This window comes from Vanessa atalanta, chromosome 28 (assembly GCF_905147765.1).
Source record: "Vanessa atalanta chromosome 28, ilVanAtal1.2, whole genome shotgun sequence".
Lineage (NCBI taxonomy): Eukaryota > Metazoa > Arthropoda > Insecta > Lepidoptera > Nymphalidae > Vanessa > Vanessa atalanta.
In genome coordinates, this window is record NC_061898.1 from 5,894,588 (window position 1) to 5,906,577 (window position 11,990).

The following is an 11,990-nucleotide window of genomic DNA, read 5'->3' on the forward strand; positions in this document are numbered from 1 at the left end:
TCGACCATTTCATACTTCAGTTATTACATAATTTTTGCGACGGAGAAGCGCAAATAACAATCGTAACAAATATTCACCGAGGTTATGAATCCGTAGGCCATAACCTGTTTCAGTAGAAAACGCTTTACTTCGCCCACTCGCGAGCGGATAGGATAGGTCGTGACTTGTATCAAACAATTTCTTAACATTAACGAACATTTGCAATCGTTTTGAGTCTATAACATGGCCTATGATTATTATCATCATTAGTCGTCGCATAACAAAGCTAACTTCGTTTAAATATATCTCACTAAATACTAATTTCCTACCTACCATTGCACCAATAAAATACTGTGCTATACACGACTATTTTAAATCATTAGCAACTATAATTCATCAACTTAAATAAGCATTCGAATAAATAACTAAAATTATTAAAAAAAAAAATCCATTTACAAAAATTATGATTGTACGTGTACAGAGTTTGAGAAACGCTGGAAATTAAATAAATAGTTGTGATATTATTACTAACTTGTAACAAATGTTAATTAATCAATATTAAATAAATATTTACTCAACATATTCTATAAATAACATTTTTGTTTTATAATTAAATCGCCCTTTTATATTCATTTATATAACTATGTCGTTGCTGGCGACATTACTCGCGTGACCCTCGCCGTCACACTTTGGGGTAAACTAAAAAGTTACTCCTTCCCTGGATTTAATTGAACGTTCAATATTTTAAACGACGGACTATTAAACATTAAAACTACTATAACGCAAGTCGTGTGTCTGGCTGATCGGATTTTCAAACGGTTTTTGTCATAAGGAAATTTAATAATTCTCAAAAAAAAAATTGTGTATCCTCTATTCCAACCATAAGAAGAGAAAAGCCAAATAAACAACATGTGACAACAAATTGAAGCGATATCATTGGTCAAGAGCTCGATTAATCTATGACATTCACTATGGATTTGCGAAAAAATGGCGTTTTGAACGTCGACGAAAGTGTTATCGAAATTTTTGAATTCAAAAGCGGAAATAAGCTGTTAAGTGTAATACTGTTGTATTATAAATAAAGATATATTAATCATAAACTCTTAGCAGTGCACAATATTGCGGAGTTATAAGCAAATCGCATTAAAAACGTAAATCTAAGGTTTGTTTATCTTTTTTCCTACTTCCATTGGAATAGTCTATATTTATGTTTGTCTGATGTCGGAAAAAATCGTCTTGGAGCTTTACTCACGCGTTATGTGCTACGTTACAAACGTTTCGGTCGTCCCGTGAAAAGTCGGGTCAGGTAACTAGTTTAATTTAGTTTATATCCGTTTTTCAAGATATTTAGTTATTTTAATTATTTATTATTCAAATGTTTAAGATCATAAATTTTTAGTTGAAATGTTATCAAATACTTTGAATTAATGTACGGATATCACGGAATTATTGTTTTAAATATTTTGTAATATAGTTTGAACAAATATTATCTTAGACAGTAAATTTAAGTAAAAAAAAGCTGTTAAAAGTCCCACAAAAAATAAAAAAGATATACTTTATTCAAGTAGGCTTTTACAAGCACTTTTGAATCGTTATTTGACGAACTATATTAAGTGAAGCTACCACCGGTTCGGAATGTAGATTCTACCAAGAAGAACCGACACGAGTCTCAGTACTCTTTCAACATTTAAAATACAAAGGCCTCTCGTCTAAGGCTGGTTAAGAGGACTTAACAGGAGAGTTTTGGTTATTCTAGCAGGTTTTTAATAACGAGGAAGAATGGGTATTATACTCGTGAGGAAGACTTTTTGCTTACAGGATCAGATTGCATGAAATGTTCGAAGTAATTGATTCAGATAACCTATTATATTTATGTACATTTATAATAAAAATCGTTGATTTATTTAAGCAGTTTTAATAATGTTTTTGTTCTTTATTTCCAAAAGGGAGAATTGCAAATTACTTTGGTATGTGGTCGCCACAGCTCATAGACATAATGTAAGAAATAATTACCATCCCTGAAATTGCGAGTCCATATCTTAGAACTAAGATTTTATGTTCTTTCTCGCTGTACTTACACTGGCTCATTCACCCTTTAAATAGCAATATTGAGCATTCCTACTCGGTGGAAGAATATCAGATGAGTGGGTGGTACCAAATCCAGACGGGTCTGCACCACCCCACCCTACCGCCAATCTATTTGCAGTATTTGTGTAATATATTATATAATAAAGTATAAAAAAGCACTTTAAATCGACATTTTAGAGTGTCAAATTAAATGGAAGACTGCCACCAGTTCGGAGAGTAGATTCTACCGAGACGAACCGGTACGAAACTCAATAGTTACTATTTTAATTATTAAGTATGTTAATTAAGTCGCGTTAGAACGCGTGCATCTTAACTGATGATTGCGCGTTCAAACACAGGCAGGCAACACTGAATTTTCATGTAAGCACATGAAAATTCAGTGTGTTTATAATTCATCTCGTGCTCGGCGGGGAAGGAAAACTTCGTTAGGAAACCTGCATGTGTCTAATTTCAATGAAATTCTGCAACATGTGAATCCTCCAACCCGCATTGGAGCAGTGTGCTGGAATAAGCTCCAAACCTTGTCCTCAAAGAGAGAGGAGCGCTTGGCCCAGTGGGACATTTACAAGCTATTACTGTTGTGAGGTGGTGTGGATGAAGGGATCGCGATTACCGAAGGTTCTAGCCCACCTGTTAATTATCAAAGCTTAGTATTATACCTTCTTTTTTGAATTTGCTGGAAGAAATGTCTTCAAGAAAAATTCATTTTATAAGTTCATTTTAATCTGTTTTGGATATAGACATATATATTTCTGATACGTACAGTAAGTGCTTTATAAAAATATTCTATGAAACAAGAATCCAGGTCAAATTCAATACGTGTTACTAACAGAACTTAAATCTAACCCCTGCAGGTAAACGTCGCCACTGCCAGACGTAAATTAACCACGAACGCTATTATGAATAAATCAAGAGTTGACAAAGATTTTAAAGACTTCTAATTATAATTTCGTCACGCTGTTATCATCAGAGTTGTTTAATGGGTTGCGCCTGCGCACGATGAACTGCAACGCAACAGCAAATTGGCTTTTGAAATTTTGCATAGGTTTATTTTACAAATTGTCCTTAATACTATTTAGATGTTTATTTTGGTATTGGTAAATGGTGACTTGGCAGATTCTTGTCTACCACGTGCCCATTCTAACCTGACGCTGTTTTTCTTTACTGCCTTTATTGCCTTCCATTACACGTCCTGTAAGCAACTCCTCCAATATATATGCATACAGACAAAACCATTCCTATAACTCCTCTGTTTGACAACATTTCTCACTTAATTTGATAGCTCTTGATAAGCTTTAGTGTTACCATTAAAAAAATATATAAATAATTATATGAAAAAGAATATTTTCCTCTGTTCGATGATGATTATAGCCGAAATTCGAAAGCGAATAAGCGATTGAAGTCGAAACTAACTTCGCTTTTCACTTCACGGCATCGGTAAGGCCGAGAACATTGAACTATTGTCATTTTTTTTGTCGATTGCAGGCCAATTGGTTTCGTCTCTCGCCTTTTACAACGCTCTCTAAACCGTTCGAACAAATAAACAACTTTATCGGCTGTTATATTTACCGCAAGCAATCGAAATGCTAAACGTAATTATAGTTTATTTTATGGATTTAGGGTGTTCGATTTCCCTATGACACCAGCGCCATATTTCCCTAATATTCTTATTAGCGAAGTGCCTAGAGCGTCAAAATCATATAAATCTCGGACTTATTTTTTATTTTTTTATTTTTTTTTTTTTATGACAGAGGTGGCAAACGAGCAGGTGGCTCACCTGATGGAAAGTGACTACCACCGCCCATGGACATCTGCAACACCGGGGGGCTTGCAGGTGCGTTGCCGGCCTTTCAGGAAAGAGTACGCTCTTTTCTTAAAGGTTCCCAAGTCGTATCGGTTCGGAAAAACCGCCGGCGAAAGCTGGTTCCACAGAGTGGTTGTGCGAGGCAGAAAATGTCTTAAAAATCGCGCTGTTGTGGATTTTCGGACATCTAGGTGATGCGGGTGATATTTGGAATTTTGACTTTTGTTACAGTGGATGGAATATTAAATTTAAAAGTTTACATATTTATAAAGAATAATTTATATAATGAAGTATATTTATATTTATTATTAATTATTACATAGTATAAAACAAAGTCGCTTACCGCTGTCTTTCCCTATGTATGCTTAGATCTTTAAAATTACACAACGGATTTTGATGCGGTTTTTTTTAATAGATAGACTGATTCAAGAGGAAGGTTTATGTGTACATACATGCACAATATAGTAGAGAAACACGTGATTATTTTACAGGTTTCCGAAGTGATGTCGTAAATAAACACATTTTTTTTCGCTTACATTGCAAACGCTGGCCGAACTACGAGATAGATCAAAATAATGTACTACAGTATTGTACACTTTAAAAAGGTCTTCAAAAAAATCCGCTATGCTATATGTCTTTCTCTCAGGGATAACCCACAATAATCATTTTTTATCGTTTACTTTTACGATAAATAATGGCATATTTTCGAAGCGATTTTAAGGAACACAGCATTAATCCATATCAAATTAAGTAAATTAAATACATTGTGCATTTAATATAGATCAACATGGTTCTCTACAACATGTAATTTAAATGAATATTTTCGAAGATATTACAGATTTAAAACGCAGGAATATTCAGGGTTTGTATTGTCTAATGTCTGAAAAACTGATAACGTTGTAAGACATTCTGTAGTATATTTAGTATCAGCATTGCACCCGTGCGAAGCCGGGTCGCGTCGCTAGTCGTTAATATTTTTACAACTCTTTTGACTTTGGGTTTGGCTTATTTCACGAGATTTGCTAATCACTGAGATACATTGTGCACTACTAAAATAATATGTTTAATATATCTTTATTAATAATACAACACTATTACACTTAACTACTTGTTTCCACCTTAATTTTACTTCTACTACTTTACCAAAATTCCGATAACAATTGCGACTATCACTACCTTTTTTAAGCCGTAGGTCTATCCCGCCACAGGGCGTCCTACTTTAAGTTTCCCTAAGCGTGGCTTCTGAGCAATCAAGGCGGCCGAATATGACCAGCCGACTTAGACTTCAACGAGCTTCCACGCGCTACATCGATGTCTAGTTCTCTGGTGAATGTCCTCATTTCGGATTCTATTGCCAGAGATTATATTTAACTTAGTGGTAGGACTTTGTGCTAGCCCGTCTGGGTAGGTACCACTAATCAGATATTCTACCGCTAAACAGCAGTAGCCAGTGCGATTGTCTTCCGGTTTGAAGGGTGAGCGAGGCAATGTAACTACAGGCACTAGGGACATAACATCTTAGTTCCCAAGGTTGGTGGCACATGAGGTTCTTAACGGATGTCTACACCCTATAAGGAACCTACATGCCAAATTTCAAGTTTGTAGATTATAGTTTCTGATATTAAATACTAAAGCAGTAGGTATCCCAAACGCGTAAACTTAGTAGACTTTTAAGTTCGGCATTGCAAATAAGTTATCTTCCTATTTATTACTTGAGATTTATTTATCATGCACGACCATTCGACTTAAACCAATCGTATTCGACGAATTGATTTGCAAAATTTGAGTACAATAAAAATAAAACAATTGGTATTTTCTCGACGTAACAATTATTCAATCGAAAGTTTAATTTCGTGTAGATCTACGATAAAGGTTCACGAGTTTTTGCGGTGACCGACCAACCGTGACCGCAGCCTCAATGGTTACGACACAAAGTAGTTTTCACATAATACTTTGCTCTCGGCTTAAGATAAGACTCGATTAGTACTCAGTAATTGACTTTTAGACAGGAATATTATAGGAATTTAATTGTAACTGTCGAGTTACTTGACCTTTCTTCTTGATAAAATGTACCACCGAAAGGCCTTTTGAGCTTCAACCCAGGACCCAGTGGATTCAAGGGGCCCCCAGCTAAGTCAAGTAAAAGTCTATCGATAATGCGAAATAATCCATAACTTTATTAAATTAAACAGATCATATGGTTTGCAGCCCTGCGAGTCCTGTAATTAATCGAACCCATTCAATTAATTTAATTCAAGTCTACGTTCAGATATGTCTCAGGTGGGCTAAGTAGTGTTAGCCCAGGCCCTGGGCTAACACTACTTAATGGCCAAATTAATAATAATAATAAATTAATTGAATGGATTTGATTAAGTGCTTGTAACGGCTTTACTCTGCTGGGCTAAGGAACTGCCTTTTTAAGACGGTTGGGGGCTTGCTCCACTGTGTTGCTCCGATGCGGGTTAGTGGCTGGATGTTTTGTAACTTACTTGAATAAAAACAATTATAAATAACATATTTGTTTTACTTTCCCTGGTTGCACAAGTCTATTCATACCACATGATAAGACGAGGCAATATACATTCGACAATTATTTTCGCAGCGATGTTGAAGTTCGCTTGTCTGAAAAGTTGTCTATCGAAATTTAGACGTAATGGTTAAGAATGGCTCACTGTAACAAGATGGGTTTTAATATTTTGCGTTTATTAATTGAGCTTTGTGAGTTTAAGAGAATATCTTTCTTGTTTTCTGTCTCTAATTCTTACTTTATTATAGCCGTAATAATTAAAAGGGCAACCTGGTGATAAGTGCTCACTGGTTTGACGACCTCCGTGGTCGAGTAGTGTGTACACCATTTTCATGGGTACGCCACTCCGAGGTCCCGGATTTGATGTATAAAAAAGTTCATTAGTTTTCTATGTTGTCTTGGGTCTGAGTGTTTGTGGTACTTACTTCTGATTTTCCATAAGTGCATTAGCTACTTACATTGGGATCAGAGTAATGTATGTGATGTTGTCCAATATTTCTTTAAGTGCCGTAAGAACCAACCAGTATTAATCATCAACCTTGAGAACTAAGATGTTATATCTCTCGTTCCTGTAAACTAGAACACAACAATAGTAAGTACAATATGGTACCCAGACGGGTACGAAGACTTACCACGTACACTTTACTGTACCGAGTAGCACTTACCGTCAAATTTCATTTCTCGCTCCAACAGCGACATCTACATATTGAGGAACACCATTTATACACAAAGATAACTCACCTCAACTGAGGTGAAGTTGAGGAACATGTCAAACTAGTAAAAATTGTCTATGGAAATGTCTCATTTTCTTTGATTAGATCTGTATAATTTGACAACACGTCATAAGGGCACGTATACGGTCTATATTTATGTATTGTACAGTAACATTGTGATCACTTTGACAGAATCAGTGATAATTTATTGTACGTACACGAGACGCAAGGATAGACCAAGACGGGAAAAGGCTGTAGTGTAAGTCCTGAGCCAGATCCGAATGCCAATATGATTGAAATGCAAATAAAATTCATAATAACTAAATCTACTTTAATCTCAACTGTCATTGGTCAATGACAGCCGATGACGTAACACGCGACCAATGAGAGTTCAGTATTCCATAAACGTCAGAAATGAAAAAAAGATAATACCAAATAAAAACGAATTATTGTCATAAAATGTATTTATTAATTGTATTAGCACATATTTATTACAATAAGTAATTTTACCTAAAACCCAACATCATTGACAACAAGAATATTACTATATACACATATCAGAAAGAGACATACATAACGCTATCCCTTTCTAACGCTCGGTAACGAAAGAGATAGCAAGTTTTTAGACCTACCATTATCTTCAATATTGATCATAGACAACAACTAACCTTTTAAGGCCTTCGCCCAGCAGTGGGTGAATAAAAACTTTTAAGAGATTGTGTACAACAGTCAGAATTAATATTATAACAATTAAAATATAGTAATTCGTTAGTTGTTTATGTTGGCCCCCCTATCGTCCACAGCCCCCCCTTGAGCAGGCGGATCGTTTGGGAGGTCGGTAGGAGGACGTGGACGCACCTCCACTCAGCGGTAAGTAATCTGGAATTAGAACAAGACATTGAAGGAATGCTGTATGTGTGTACACGCCGGCTTCGCTGGACGCGACAATGAGCCTGACAAAGGGGGGAGGAGGGGTGATTAACAGCAAAGCTTTTAACCATCTACGGATAACGCGTCGATTGGTCAGTCTCATACCTATACAGTATGTTAGTAGTAGATCAGCATGTTTAGGGATATGATAAGTACTCCCAATGATATTTATCTTGGTGATTTATTTACCTTCACCTTATTACGTTTAAAACATTATTAATAATTTCGTTAATCATCATATTATTAAATTACGCTGTAAAAAATCCTTTAACTTAACTACACAGTCCGTGAACTGACTTCCGATTAATTTAGACATAAAGTGGTCGGGACGTGTCAAAGGAGCGCATTAGTTTCAAACTCCTGGCACACGTTACGCTATCTGAGTATTATAAATTGATTGGATATATTATTAAACTGTTCATTTCATTTTTTTTATTCCATGGTATCGTTAGGCGGACGAGCAAATGGGCCACCTGATGGTAAGTGGTCACCACCGCCCATAGATATTGGCGCTGTAAGAAATATTAACCATTCCTTACATCACCAATGCGCCACCAACCTTGACGACTAAGATGTAATGTCCCTTGTGCCTGTGGTTACACTGGCTCACTCTGGCAGTACTGCTGCTTTGCGGTAGAATATCTGATGAGTGGATGGTACCTACGCAGACGGGCTTGCACAGAGCCCTACCACCAAGTAAAATCCAAAAAACCAATTATTCCATATCATAAAAAAACGAATTTTAAAAGTATTTTTCACAAGACCGACCAACAAAAAACCTGTTTCCTGTTTCAGATGGCAGATGAGTACTCAATACTCACTCCCTAGCGTGGGGTATCGAAATGCGAGTTTGCTATTGCTCCCCGAAGCTCCGTCAGCAAACCCTACGTCCAGTTACTAAAGCTCGCCACAAATGTGCACGACACAGAGAACACGGTTGAACAGTTTAGACGCAAATCATTCAGCCATTAGGCCGAAGCTGCTTGTGTTGATATTTTAGTTTACATTCTGCTTGTTTTGAGTCTTTCTGCTTGTTTTTGTTTTGAATCTTTCTTGGGTCTGTTGATCTCAGGAAGGTAATCTGCCACGCCCATGATGGATCTCAATCTCTTTTATGGATGACCATTCCACAGTCCAGAATATCCTTGATAGTCGTTTGTGCCTACCAGTTTCTTGCCTTCCTGTCCCAATTACAACAGGACAAATTTGGTACTCGGTGGTGACGATACTGTCTTGTAAAGTCTTAGTACATGGAATTAATCAAAGTTTAACTTGTATACATATTCTCTAAGACCCTCACCCTCATCCACTGAACCGAGCCGGTCGCCGCTCTTGGAGCCGTACTTCTCCAGCCGCTCAAGCGCTTCCTGGCGCTTTTTTTCTTCACGCTGAAACAAAACAAAACCGTTCATTGGTTGAGAGTTCTGATAAGCAAAGTTAGCACTCCTGTGCCTCCTAAAGTACGTCAAGTTGGTTTTGGTCTTGATAGATTATTGTCCCGTCGAATTATGAGATATATTATGTTCTACCACCAAACAGCAATACTTAGCACCGGTGAATGTATACTCTATTCCAACCATAAAAAAAAGGAAAAAAGCCAAATAAACATCATTTGACAGCAAATTCTATGACATTCACTATGGATTTGCGAAAAAAAATTGTTTTAAAAGTTTTAAGTGGTTGTCGAAATTTGGGAAGTAAAATTAAAGTGGATATAAGTAGTTAAGTGTAACAGTGTTGTATTATAAACAAAGATATATTAATCATAAACTCTTAGTTGTAGCAAATCGTATGAAATAAGTAAAACTAAGATTTATTGATCTGTTCTACTACCATTGGAATAGGCTATACACATAATGGTACAACGCCAATGTGAATGGTGGTAACCATTTCCCACCATTTGGCTCATGTGTCTGTCTATGGATTACATAAACAAATTATATATATGAACCTCCTTCTGTTGCTCTAGCGCCCGCAGGGAGGCTGCCTCCAGCATCTGTTGCTGTCGCTCGCGGGCGCGCTGTATCGCCTCCATGCGAGACAGAGACTTATCTGGATCTGAAGCAATTTAAACCATTAAAATATATTATCATTTTAGCATATTTTACACATATTTCTTACATAAAAGTCCCGCTGTGGAGGGAGACTGGTGTTGGGTACTCATAGTCCATTTCTGGACTCTTGGTAATATATGCAAAATTTCACGAACGTCTCTAGTGTTTTAAAAAATTCGATGTGATGAAAGAAATTAAGAAAAATGTCTTGCCTTCAAAAACATAGTTCAAAACAATACAAAGGAGGCCTTAGTGCTTTGAGTATGCAACGTTTAACATGATATAAATAAAGGATAAAGGAATCAGGATGTGTGTGAGTGTAAATATTGTATGTATACCTATATACAACCACAAGAGTATATGTATACCTATGATATTAGTCTTGGATTTGCAAATAAAGCATTTATAATGGTAATGAAACTGTTATCAGAACAGTTTTAATTTATAAATACAGATCTGTTATTTGGTATCTGTCTGTAGTGCATAATTAGCTCTGATTTAGTCATCATAAGTCATTCTTTGATCTTAAATGCTTTAGGTCGATGCAGAATCTAACATTAAATACATAATAAATGTAAACGTGTTATCATAAAAGTAAATAATAATAATTTTTATTATTATTAATCAAACATATAGTTAGGAATGAGAGCCGAGATGGCCCAGTGGTTGGAAGGCATGCATCTTAACCGATGATTTCGGGTTCAAACCCAGGCAAGCACCACTGAATTTTACATGTGCTTAATTTGTGTTTATAATTTATCTCGAAAACATTGTGAGGAAATCTGCATTAGTTCAATGAAATTCTGCCACATGTGTATTCCACCAACCCGCATTGGAGCAGCGCGGCGGAAAATGCTCCAAACCTTTTCCTCAAAGGGAGAGGAGGCCTTAGCCCAGCAGTGGGAAATTTACAGGCTGTTAATCCAATGTAAAAATAGTTAAGAATATACAAACATCAAAAAGTACCGAAATATTACAACTTAAATTTGAATTAATGTATTGTTCCCGCAGTAAAAATTACTTAGATGCTCTACAATAACAGCTAAAATAGAATGAGTACTGGGTCTCAGTTTTTGCCATAATGTAGCCGTCCTTGCTCTGAGAACTGTAAAGATATCAGGGATTCTCAATCACAAACATGGCTTTAGCAATGCTGAAACATGACTACTAAAAGTCAAGGTAGAAATTCTGACATTGAATGACATTCTTTATAGTCAGAATAAGTAGACAAGTATTTCCAAAGTCTAACCTTTATGGTACTCGGCATCTTCTCTTGCTTGCTTCCAGCTCTCGTACTTTGGTTTAAGTTTATGAATCAGATAGACAGAAGCACCTGTCGCTCCCAACAAGTACCAGCCATAGTTTGCAAGCAATTGAAAAACTGAAAAATCGATGTATTCATATAAATAAAATGAAAAAATTACAACGTTGAAATGTTTTAAATGCGTAAGTTTCTTTTTTGGAACACTTGAATAACTTAAATTTAGTAGAGCTAAAACCACTTTTTTTATTGCTGTCGTCACGGTTTTAGATAAAAGCTATTAATGACGAAAAATTTAGTGTCGTACCGAAAGTGAATGGATTGTACATCGCCCACCCTTGATCCTCTTCCATTATTGGGTCCATTTATAAACGATTCGCCGTTGATTCCTACGCAAATTCGGATAACAGTTTCCTGTTTAATATTGCGAAATTTAACTAATTCCAACGAAGTTAAAATGTTTTGTTTCTTATCTGCGTCAAAATCAGTCGTTTGATTATCTGTCTTGATTATAAGCAGTGTGTATTAAAATTTACTTATTATAATATAATAATGTGACGTGTTTTAAATTTGGCAATTCACAATGTTTCGTATTTGATAACTTTCATGACAAACACAATCACATACCTACATA

General features: G+C 36.0%; 1 protein-coding gene across 1 annotated transcript; it reads right to left on the reverse strand.

The window, feature by feature from the left end:
* Positions 1–7,564: 7,564 nt before the first annotated feature.
* On the reverse strand, positions 7,565–11,990 carry LOC125074812 (selenoprotein S-like). The gene is made up of 5 exons (XM_047686240.1): positions 11,664–11,990; positions 11,345–11,476; positions 9,993–10,099; positions 9,342–9,429; positions 7,565–7,990 (listed from the first exon to the last, which is right to left on the reverse strand). The coding sequence occupies exons 1-5, from the start codon at positions 11,719–11,721 to the stop codon at positions 7,902–7,904; spliced, it is 474 nt and encodes a 157-aa protein (XP_047542196.1). The 5' UTR covers positions 11,722–11,990; the 3' UTR covers positions 7,565–7,901.

Coding starts and splice junctions, on each gene's coding strand:
- LOC125074812 (XM_047686240.1), bottom strand. CDS start 11,721: ATGGACCCAATAATGGAAGAGGATCAAGGGTGGGCGATGTACAATCCA. Junction 11,477..11,663: donor GTACAATCCATTCACTTTCG/GTACGACACTAA, acceptor TCGATTTTTCAG/TTTTTCAATTGCTTGCAAAC. Junction 7,991..9,341: donor GCTCGGTTCAGTGGATGAGG/GTGAGGGTCTTA, acceptor TTCTAATTCCAG/ATTACTTACCGCTGAGTGGA.